At 49.4% G+C, this 11591-nt stretch overlaps 2 protein-coding genes across 2 annotated transcripts in view; both read left to right on the top strand.

Moving 5' to 3' along the window:
• The window catches only part of Pmar_PMAR002612 (amino acid transporter, putative), a gene marked incomplete at both ends in the record, with an annotated part of 1516 nt that extends 1295 nt beyond the window's left edge, over positions 1 to 221 (top strand). The window contains 2 exons of the mRNA XM_002768854.1: positions 1 to 6; positions 185 to 221. The exon at positions 1 to 6 is cut by the window's left edge and continues 4 nt beyond it. Coding sequence (XP_002768900.1) covers positions 1 to 6; positions 185 to 221 — 43 coding nt within the window. The remainder of the gene's footprint in view (positions 7 to 184) is intronic.
• A 1320-nt stretch (positions 222 to 1541) lies between these two features.
• On the top strand, positions 1542 to 3138 carry Pmar_PMAR002611 (hypothetical protein). Its single transcript, XM_002768853.1, has 7 exons — positions 1542 to 1743; positions 2113 to 2203; positions 2263 to 2338; positions 2385 to 2511; positions 2602 to 2714; positions 2824 to 2960; positions 3003 to 3138. Exons 1-7 carry the CDS (start codon positions 1561 to 1563, stop codon positions 3044 to 3046), a joined length of 771 nt encoding a protein of 256 aa, XP_002768899.1. The 5' UTR covers positions 1542 to 1560; the 3' UTR covers positions 3047 to 3138.
• The last annotated feature ends 8453 nt before the right edge of the window (positions 3139 to 11591 follow it).

Here is an 11591-nt window from a genome sequence, read left to right as displayed (position 1 = left end):
ACTCTCGTGAGCCTACTGCCGCTACCGCCATGCATATGTTTAATCAAGTCAGACTGACCAATAACTTCTACTTGAAGACGTGTTTACTTAGATGACCTCGTCCAAACTGTCTGCCCAACGAAGAATGTGGTCCTTCTGCGATATTATTGGTACGGTGAGAGCTATGGGCAGCACCTGTGTATAGGGCCGGTAGTAGTATTAGCATTGTTATTTCCACTTGAAAATATGAATATGGGGTAGTAAAGCAATCCATGAACATACACTTACTTGTCCAAGCAGCTTCTCGTAACAATGTACGATTGTAACCGGCCAGGGCCATAAGAAGACTCTCGTTGAGCCCTAGTCGGTGCGCCGCCACTTGTAGTCGCGCTGACGGTGATTTTGATGGTTATTGTACCAACGCTTTGGCATACGGAAAGAAAATGAAAGAACCCTGAACTAAAAAGAAGATGTAAAATGAACAATAACCGAATATAAAAGTGATATGGTGGGGTCAGTTGTCAATTGCTGCGCTGCGCCGCAGCCTGCGGCTGAAGCTGGCTGAAGCTTGGGAAGTACTCTATTGAGTTGTGAAGATTATCTGGTTTACTGTTATAATTTTCAGGGTTGTGGGATTTTTTGCTTGCTACCAGCAAATCACTTCCCTGTTCGGGTTTCGGGTTCTGACTCGCGTCAACTGTAAACTGTGATTGTCCGTTCCTGGGCGTAGCGAGACTTCCAATCGTCGAACTGCGATGAAATGTGTCCAGATGCTGCTTCTGCCTCTGATGGACGAGTAAGTGTCGAAATATTCAGTCCGAATGTTTGTGTTGATACTATCAAAAACTATCCACTTGATAGTTTTTGATAGCTTTCTGACATGATCGCTATGTCGTCGTATCTTTGTTAAAACGAGTACTTACGAGCCGCTTCAGGACAAGGTGTCGTGAATGATGTCATTGTAGATTAAATGGGACATTGGGCCTCCACAGATAACGGAACTGAGCAGCAAGGAGGCGAATATACTTCTAATGATAATATTCCTAGGATATACATACAGCATGTTCAATAGACTTCTCCTGAGTCTAAAGAGCGCTCCCGATATCAAGTTTTACATGTGAAATCCAATCTCGGGAGCGCTTCTGAAACTCGGGAGAGGTCCATTGAACACCCCGATAGGTCCACAGATAGAGAATGTGATCGGCGTATGTTAGGAGTATCTTGGGATATCCGAAACGGCGACCAGCGGAGCGGTATAGTTCATGATACGCCATTATTGAGACTTGTCATCGATCTGTATCATAAACATAGTCTATATCACATTTGTCGGGATAGTTTTGGATATTTTTATGTCTGAAGGCTACACAATCGGATTAGTCAGAAGTCACGCAAAGAAATCGCAGGTGCCGGAATCGAGCCCTTTTGAGCTGATAAAGGGCAGTAATAAAATATCAAACACTTGTTGGCGTCAGACAAGGAGGATGTTTTAAACGACGATCGTGAATGGTCCGAGAGAGTTGAACAGCTTAGGTTGAGGTGGAACTCCATCAAGAGGTCATCGTAGTACATTTTTGGCTCATAATGTCGTCTACTACTCCCAACGAGGCTGACGCACCCCCACGAGGCGATGTGGCAGAAGGAGAAGACCCACAGCCTGTGAAAGAGTCGGAGGGACGGAGTTTAATGTCGTTGAAAATGCGGATAGCTAGCGGAGGAAAGAACGCCTCGAGGGACCAGCTCGACTTCGTCAAAACAGTCGATGGGGTAATTCGGGTTCGGACCGTTCGTTCATCGGGAGGAGGTTTTCACCACTTGTATTGAAGGAGAGACAGGTCATTGTATTGGATGTTAATATTGTTCGTATCGAGCATTCAATAGTACAGGATCGTTGTTACCAACGATCGTCTCTATGCACCCCGGACCCCTGTGAGTTTCAGTGCACCATACTCGAATCAGTAGTTGCTTCAGTCTCGTCTACCTTGAATGGGTGCTCGGTTAGTACTACGGCGTCTTTGTGTGCTTATGTGTGGGGTGCTTCGTCGAAAGATTGTGTCAGAAGGTTCTTCGGAGGGGCGTTCGTGGTTATTCGACTCCGGGTTGCTTACGTTCATTCAAAGATGAATACTCTCTCAGGATCTCACTATAGCCGAGGCTGAATGCGACCTCCTGAAGGAAGAGAACTTCGTCGAAGGAGGCAACACGAGGGCCACATGGATAGTGGCTGGTACAGCATCCGTTTTCATTCGCATGCCATCAACTCTGGGCTGTGGTTGCGATGATCAGGTTCGCTGTTGCCGCGAGACGTTCCACTGAAAGATATTGAGAAGCTGAATCGATCCGATGATGTGGTGGTTCAAGTGTGAGGAAAGATACTTCTCGGTGGAGGGTGTCACAGGGCTCGTTAGGTTCCTCCAGACATCGCAAGCATCTGGGGACTCCGAAGATGGCACTACTGGTAGAAGTGGAAGCAACACTGTTAACCTGGACAGAATGGACACCTTCGAGGACAGCGTCTCCATATTCGCATATGCTGTAAGTCGCTCGGAGAAATCGGTCTAATCGATAGCCGTTTATGTTATCCACATGGCGATCAAGGTTCGATGCGAGGGTTTGTCATTTTAGGTATCGGGGTTAGGCATTGCCTTCACTTGGAAATATCTCTTCTATAGCGAAGCAGCTCATGCCGATGGGAGTACAACCCTACTCCAAAGCCTCACTCGCCTCTGCGTATATGCGTAAGCACTTGGGGAGGCGGGGTCGACTCTTCGGTATTGCCGAGGTTAAATGAGTTCAGTAGTGGTATTCTCTCTCAGTAATTACGGTAATGCCCACTATTACTCGTAGATTCACACTGCTGTGGATAGCCACAGTATTGGGAGTCCTCTTTCGGAATCTTCCACTGAGAAATGCTCCGACTTACACCAGTCCAGAGGCACCTAGTACGGGCCCCACTGAGGGAGTAGAGCAGCCAGCGGAGGAAAGTACGGATATCGTCGCTCTTGCTATCGTCATGTTATAGGTAGGTGCAAACGCAGCGCAAGGTCAGGCAGCCGACGACTCGCGGTGATTCGTTGAGCATCTGTTAGTGATGAGCACGTTCGATTGAGTGGCTATGTGATTGCTGTTTATCATACCCTGTTCACATTCGTCTAGCGGTTTCTCACTTGTTGCGGCTTTGTGTGTTACTTCTAGGGAGCGACTATTGTAGTGTTGGATTAGCATTGGTGGTAGACTTAGGCACTCTTGTCTGTGAGCAACGTACGAGGGGATCTACGTTGAAGCCATGTCAACTTTCAGTATGACGATCATGGCTGGTATATCCATTTGTAGATGGTAAGGGGCGTGTAGGTCTAGCATGTGCCAAATTGCTAATGGTCTCATGCGCCATTCGTCGCGCAATGCGCGACACACGTTCTCGCCCATCATGGTGCCTTCGCAAGATGTGTTAAATTCTCAGTGCCGATCCTGATTGCTGAACTCAGACTTTATATGCCAGATTTTATATGATCTCAACGAGGAATGGTTTGATTGAATTGAAATTTTAGAAGTTCAAAGATGCTCTTGGCGATCATCGAATTTCTTTTGAAATCTCGATCCTGGTGAAAATTTTCGGAAATTGCCTTGATAATTGTCTGGCTCAAGGCAAGGACAAGCTGACACATAATCGTGGTATTCACCACCTGATGTTCTACTCCGGAGCGGGGAGTTGAACAGAAAGAGCTCGAACTAACACATCAACACTAGAGTATTCCTAATCAGCTCACCCCGGAAGATTGAACTACTCAGCTAACCCGAACAGAAGCTTTATGACAAAAGCGCACGATATCGCTACCCCTGGGAGGACAACAGCACCTGTCTACAACAGCTCCTGAGTATTGTTGGTTTAGAAAACTCTAGAGAGGCATTTTCATCTCGGGTAACATGTTAGCACTATCATATATGTACTAATAACGAAACGCCAAAATGCTGATATATATAAAAAATAAAAAAAATATAGCATTTTTGTGTCCGCGCTCGTCCAGAGAAGATGCCTCGACTCGTTTTAACGCCGACATTGAACTCTACGTGAAGAAATCTGACATTCTAATGCAACCAGGGAGTTGCATTCGGCTCGCAAGCTAAGTTGAAGGAACTCGGAACAGAGGCCGCTAGTTAAGTTGGGTGTTGGCCGGCAGCTCCGGGCAGAGATCTTACACGAGAACTATTCTCAACCATGAGGTTCTGTACATCTAATAAACATCAGAGTTGGGGTATATAATCAAAGAGTATGGCATTGAACACAAAGGTCATCTCAATCGACCAGCCACATTCAAAATCGTTGACCACTCGATCATCGCGATCCGATAGCAAAGTACGACATGCAGTCTTACACTCCTTACGACGAGAGGCACCTCGTGGGCACTGGGCGTATGTCCCAGCAGTCGTGGATAAGCTTGACATTAATCATGTGTCCATCACAGTTCTGGCGGTTGATAGCCATAATATGGAGTACTGTCATTCTGGACCTTCCGAAACCGCATTTACCAGTGCAGAAATGCGTGAGAGCACGGTACAGCAGGTGAGGGAACTAGTTGATGGCTGGACTCGGACTACCATGCTAGTCCGCTGTAGATGCTCCGTTATTGGAATCGCTGTTGTATGGAGCATAGAAGAGGCAGCCGTGATGAGATTGGTATCTGTTGTCTACCATCCCTCCTCACTAATGGTGACCTGATAGAGGCCTATGCAACGAGAGACCCTTCGGTAGGGCCCATCAACTTCATATCATTAGTGTACACATCAGGCTGGCTGCCTCCATGGAAAGGAGTTATCGTACCTTGTGAAGGTGAAACCTTGCTTTGAGGTTGGTCATCACAGCGACGGCCTCCCTGCACTCCACGTCTTCAGTACCTCACAATCAGTGACCAGCGGGCTGTCGTTGAGACGATGCTGGCCATGGCTCAGGCTGAGCCGCGGCCAACACTGGAAACTACTGACCTATATCAAGTGAGTGCCCGTCACTGTGCCCTGGTAGAGTGAGCTCCCTTCCGTTTACGACTGCCGAGTTGAAGACTAAAGTCGGATGGCTGAGAGTCAGTGTAGATCCGCCTTTTCCTCTCGAGGGCCTCGCTGGATGTGAGGCTTCCTACCGCCGAGTGCCGTTGGGAGGCCTCCATCATTAGGCACTGTACACAACAACATCGGCATCTTGTTACGACCATTGCTATCGTCTAGTTCCGTCAACCCTCCACGAGAGATATTCAAGATGCCTCTCAGTATGCTGGTAGATGCCGCACATGAGGAATGTCCCATCTTGCGGCGATCGAGTAAGCATCGCTATGATCACGAGGAAGACCCTCGAGCAGATGACTCAGTGGTAGTCGAATGTGATGGCAAATGCAGCCGTCGATGTGTTAATATCATGCGATGTCTGGACGGCTACTGGTACCCTTCCCAAATCTACCACATCTACCATATCACTCGTAATCAGGGAGCGAGACCTTTCTCGAGTTGGATGCACGACTCCGGTCATACCGAGGTGGAGGAGTCGATCTTTTAACCTCGAGGTGGGACCCGATTGGTGGCCATGACGGATGAGGGAACTCCCACGGAGGTCCGTCACTCACTGACTTTCAGGGTTCCAAGGCGACTTCAGATTCCGAGTTGCTAAAACTGTAAGCCCCTGATAATTTCAACGACTTAGGCCTTCTCTGACTCAGTGGTCGTTCACTAGAAGGAAGGCTTATCCCTCTACTAAAGTCTACACTTGGCGTCGAAGCTCTGCGGGGCTACGCTGATAATTTGGGTATCAGCAGTGCCAACTACCAAGATGTGGATTTCCTCGTCCAACGAATTGCTGAGGAGTTGGTCGTCAGAGTCACACAGAGCATCCAACCAGCGAGGCTTGGTGAGATTCCCATCCCATACCGTCCACCACACTTTCCCAGATTACTCCATGTTCGAATCACAGTGGCGAACTGAACTGAGGGAGGCTGTGCAGTCGAAGCTTCCCGTAAGCATCTGGGCTGAGGGGAGCTGCTGGAGGCGGCCTCTTATGATTCAGGAGGCAGTGGCCAACCTCGCACCTGGGGCGGTAGATAGTACTTGTCACGAAGTGGCAGCTAAGGTGCTCAAGGGAGCTGTGTTGCTCGTCAACCGCTTGGGAAGAGGTGAGATTTGACACTACAGCATTTACTGGTCAGTTCAATTTAAGAAAAAGGGACAAGTCGTTTGAAAACATAGAGTCAGCCGGGATATGCCGTAGAACCTTGTGGAGGATTCAGCGGCCCTCTTCCTTGTGGAGTGATAGATTCAGTGCAGGGAAAGCCACTCAACGGCAGAGTGGAGTCCGCGGCGTATCCTGGGATAGTAAACGTTGGGCCTGGCTTGCACAGTGGGATACTAAGGATGGCCGCCATATGTTCGAACGCTTCTCCGTGTCGAAGTATGGTGATGAGAAAGCACTGGCCTTGGCCACGAGTAAGGAGGCGATGCTACTAGATTCAAAGCTCCTCTCAACCCTCAGAGTGCCGTAAGGATGCTGAACGCCGTGGTGAGGCTGTACCCAGTAGGATGGGGACGTGTGCGAAGCAAAGTGGTGTGGTTGGAGTATATTGGGAGGGCCCCTGTCACTGGGTGGCGAGATGGAGAAAGAACGGCAAGCGTTTCTGTAAACGGTTCTCAGTGAAGAAGTATAGTGGCGACTCGGCAGCATTAGAAGCAGCAATTGGTGAGTTCTCACTGCGCGTATGCTCATCCGAACTCGTCCTTCTAGCTTACCGCCGATCCGAAGTACCCGAATGATGTCCTCATGTTATTATGTTGTTCTCATGGTCACAAGTGGCCTCCTTTCCATCTACTTCATTTGATGGGTTGTGCAGTTCGATCGAACTGACACATTGTAGTCAGCAAGACTGTATGCTTGTCGGAGGTGGTCACATGTACCATCAGACGCTGCAGTGTACTACTGTAAATTATGGCTAGAAAACGACAGGCAAGAAGGAAGCCTCAGAAGGCACCTGTTGTGAAGTCAGAAGATACCGCGGTTGATCATGTCGAGACAGTAAAAGAGGTGAACTGATTATACCTCGAGACTCCAACACAGTTGTTATGCCGGACAGATGCTTCGTTATTGGAATCGCTGTTGTATGGAGCATAGAAGAGGGAGCCGTGATGAGATTGGTATTTGTTGTCTACCATCCCTCCTCACTAATGGTGACCTGATAGAGGCCTATGCAACGAGAGACCCTTCGGTAGGGCCCATCGACTTTATATCATTAGTGTACACATCAGGCTGGCTGCCTCCATGGAGAGGAGTTATCGTGCCTCGTGAAGGTGAAACCTTGTTTTGAGGTTGGTCATCACAGGGACGACCTCCCTGCACTCCACACCTTCAGTACCTCACAATCAGTGACCAGCGGGCTGTCGTTGAGACGATGCTGGCCATGGCTCAGGCTGAGCCGCGGCCAACACTGGAAACTACTGACCTATATAGAAGACGTTCAGTAAATACCAGCGGGAACCGTTCTGTCGCAGACCGTAGTCACCAACCACTCTCCACAGTTAATACTAGAAGCCGTTCCCGACGAACTTATTTCGCTCATCAACGAGTGCATTGGAATAGAGTCGGTGGATGATGACCTGGAGAGTTCGTTCGTGAAACTAGAAGCTGACGGCTTCATACAAGACGGATACACGATAGTAGCTAACGGTGTTGGACGGTCGCTTGCTGGCCGGGAATCCCAGTCGGGGCTGATGAGCTTCGGCAGGTGACTGAGTGCCCGTCACTGTGCCCTGGTAGAGTGAGCTCCCTTCCCCTTACGACTGCCGAGTTGAAGACTAAAATCGGATGGCTGAGAGTCAGTGTAGATCCGCCTTTTCCTCTCGAGGGCCTCGATGGATGTGAGGCTTCCTACCGCCGAGTGCCGTTGGGAGGCCTCCATCATTAGGCATCGTACACAACAACATCGGCATCTTGTTACGACCATTGCTATCGTCTGATTCCATCAACCCTCCACGAGAGATATTCAAGGTGCCTCTCAGTATGCTAGTAGATGCCGCACATGGAAGATGTCCCATCTTGCGGCGATCGAGTAAGCATCGCTATCATCACGTGGAAGACCCTCGAGCAGATGACTCAGTGGTAGTCGAAGGGGATGGAAGATGCAACCGTCGATGTGTGAATATCATGCGATGTCTGGATGGTTATTGGTACCCTTCCCAAATCTACCGCGTCTATCATATCAATCGTAATCAGGGAGCGAGACCTATCTCGCGTCCAATGCACGACCCTACCGAGGTGGAGGAGTCGATCATTCAACTTTGAGGTGGGACTCGATCAGTGACCATGGCTGATGAGAGAACTTATACGGGATCCGTCACTCAATGCCTTTTAGGGATCTAAGGAGAATTTAGACTCCGAGTTGTTGAAACTGTAAGATTCCGCCGATCCCTCAAAGTCAATGTCGTATCTCATTCAGTAGTCGTTCACTAGAGGGAAGGCTTATCCCTTTATTAAAGTCTACATTTGGCGTCGAAGCTCTGCGGGGATACGCTGATAATTTGGGTATCAGCAGGGCCAACTACCAAGACGTGGATTTCCTCGTCCAACGAATTGCTGAGGAGTTGGTCCTCAGAGTCACACAGAGCATCCAACCACCGAGGCTTGGTGAGATTCCCAACCCCATACCGTCCACCACACTTTCCCAGATTACTCCATGTTCGAATCACAGTGGCGAACTGAACTGAGGGAGGCTGTGCAGTCGAAGCTTCCCGTAGGCATCTGGGCTGAGGGGAGCTGCTGGAGGCGGGTTTCTGTGATTCAGGAGGCAGTGGCCAACCTCGCACCTGGGGCGCTAGATAGTACTTGTCACGAAGTGGCAGCTAAGGTGTTCAAGCCCGGCACTACTGGACAGGCTGAGTTTGTTGGGACCAGCCAGCAACGAAACGATTGTAAGGTTCGTGATAAATCTGCACCGCTAGACGCATCCAGTTAGCCTCCGACGGAGGAAGTGGCGAAGGCACCTCCCGTGCTGTGTCTCTCTATGGTGATGCTGCCCGGGTCAATGCTCGGAGGACAGCCACGAGGCGAAGTGGAGTCCTTGGAGTATACTGGGGCACGAAGCAGAAGGGATGGTGTGCTCAGTGGCGTGCAAAGGATGGACGGAAAGTGACCAAATGCTTCCGCGTTTCGAAGTATGGTGATGAGGAGGCACTGGCTTTGGCCACGAGTGAGCATGAGCAACTTTGAGTGATGCTACGTCATCCTGGCTCCTCAGAGTGCCGTAGGGATGCCGAACGCCGTGGTGAGGCTGTACCCAGTAGAATGGGAACGTGTGCGAAACAAAGTGGTGTGGTTGGAGTATATTGGGAGGGCCCCTGTCACTGGGTCGCTAATTGGATGGAGAACGGCAAGCAAATCCAGAGGCGTTTCTCAGTGGAGACATATGGTAGCAACTCGGCAGCATTAGAAGCAGCCATTGGTGAGTCCCCACTGTCCGCATGCTCATTCAATCCCTTTCCCCTCAGCTCTACGTCGATCGAAAGTGCCCGAATGATGTCCGCATGTTATGGTGTTGTCTTTATGGTCACAAGTGGCCTTTTTCTCTCCTTTCTGTGAACGAGCGTCGCGTTATGCAGTTTTGGAATCGCAATAAACTTCGTGCTGACAACACGACTCTTCGTAAACGCCAAAATTTGTGCACCTCTGCTAGGAGGATCCATGTTTCAGAAGACTTCCGGAACGGCCATCCTCCCGGACGAGCGTCAGTGAGGCTCTCCGTCGTGTCTTCGTGGATCCATCCATCAATGATCATCATGCACGTGCCACACCACTCTCCGTTTCTCCCCTCATCACGTCTTAGTGCGACTATTCGAGGGTCCTCTTGTTGTTCAACGTGAGTTGCTACCCCTTGAGGCACGGTGATGGTGGCCTCGGGTCCTTCTGGAGGAAACTTTTAACATGTTGAAGAACTTCGAATCAACACGGTGGTCGTCGAATGGCGTTGGGGGGAGAAGCCTCGTCCAAAGTAGAGCATTTACTGTTACCCAGCTGTTGCGGTTTACTTGCTGGGTGGAAGCTAGGAGAAGGGAAACGACTGTGACGATGTCTGACACCTTCGCGTGCGATGGATATTTTTGGCAGAAAGTGCTTCTTTATAATATAACAACACTTCTCGAGTTTATGATGCGTGATAACATACAGTAGGTCAATGAAAAAAGGAAAAGTTTCAAACGAGCTGTGATCATTATTTGTGTCCTGTGTACTGCGCATTCGGTGGTGTGACCATTCCGTTTTGAAATCACTCTAGTAGCTACTGTCACTTCATAACATCTGTAAACGTACACTTCAAAGTAATCTCTGTCCTTTCAAACAGGACTCGGGTAGTAGACCAGAAGGCATCGCTAGCTTCCAAAGCAATGAGGCTATCCGATTCGTGCGCCTAGAGATGATGGAGGTGGATGATAAGAGAAGGGAATATCAAAGACTGCGCTAATTAACGACGTCAGACGTTGCGTCTGTCATGACACTGACACTCTCCGCTGGGTACCTTGCCGAATTTCATAGATATCAACCCCACTAGAGAGGCTCCGCGTCCGCCTGATTAGGCCCAGTTGTGTTATTGATCCAAGCCTACTTCCCATGACTTCGAATTAGTTTGACTATGCATCGACCTCAATGTTTCCGTTTGGTTTCCTTCTATCTCCTCCGCTTTGGAAATTCTTTCGAGGAACACGCTTTGTTGTACATGAACACGAGATGACTTCATATTCCACGACTACATCACACAAAGGGTCAATACATGGACGAGTCATCGTTTCCTGTCAAGCTTCATCAACCTACGCGGGGTTGCCGAATTCGTTGAAGGAAGCATCCTTATCCTTGTCCCCAATGACCTCTTTCTACTGGGCGCGTCGATAATCTAATTCTTTCCTAGCTGAAACGTAATAACCTTCCACACCCTATGAGGTGGCGAACATCTAAACCCCCTGACAAAATAATAGAACATACAGGATTTTTTCGATTTCTCTGCCTCTACCCCCTGCATAGACGGCTAGAGCCATCCTGCCCCAGCAGTGCTCGATGCAGTTCAGATCTGGACTCACTGCTGGCCACTGGACGGTTGCCACGCCATTGCGTGCCAGCCATTATTTAGTTGAAGAAGATACGTGAGGCCTCGCATTGTCTTGTTGGAAGGTGTACTCGATTCCTTCCTCCTCCCCCGCTTCCAGGAATGGTAGCAAGTTCATCTCGAGCATGGACTGGTAGACCTTGCTGTTCATGTTGCTCTGTATTTCCACCAGGGCTACTTTATGAGATCCAGCTATCCCACCCCAGACCATGATAGACCCACCACCAAATGCTCTTTTCGACAGAACCGCTTTCTCTTGTCCGGGAAACATCCATCGGTAGCGCAGGCCGTCTGGGCCGTCCAAATTGAATCGCTTTTCGTCAGAGAAAATCCACGTCGAGAAATCAGTCTCCGCAAGCAAGTGCTCGGAGGCAAAACTCACTCGGGCTGCTTTATGGGCCGGAGTTAACCTTGGAGCTGTTGGAATCTTAGCATAAGCAGCCCCGCTCCACCTCAGAAAACGCCTTACCGTCTGTGGGGACACGCTAACCTTACAAATAC

Source organism: Perkinsus marinus, assembly GCF_000006405.1.
Source record: "Perkinsus marinus ATCC 50983 genomic scaffold scf_1104296966988, whole genome shotgun sequence".
Lineage (NCBI taxonomy): Eukaryota > Perkinsozoa > Perkinsida > Perkinsidae > Perkinsus > Perkinsus marinus.
The sequence above is the reverse complement of the archived record's forward strand: the minus strand, read 5'-3'. Positions and strand labels throughout refer to the sequence as shown.

Bases quoted from the DNA above. Each gene is read 5' to 3' on its own strand.
- Pmar_PMAR002611 (XM_002768853.1), top strand. From the start codon at position 1,561: ATGTCGTCTACTACTCCCAACGAGGCTGACGCACCCCCACGAGGCGAT. The intron at 2,204-2,262 runs GTACAGCATCCG...TGCGATGATCAG, and splicing joins GGCCACATGGATAGTGGCTG to GTTCGCTGTTGCCGCGAGAC. The intron at 2,961-3,002 runs GTACGGATATCG...TGTTATAGGTAG, and splicing joins AGAGCAGCCAGCGGAGGAAA to GTGCAAACGCAGCGCAAGGT.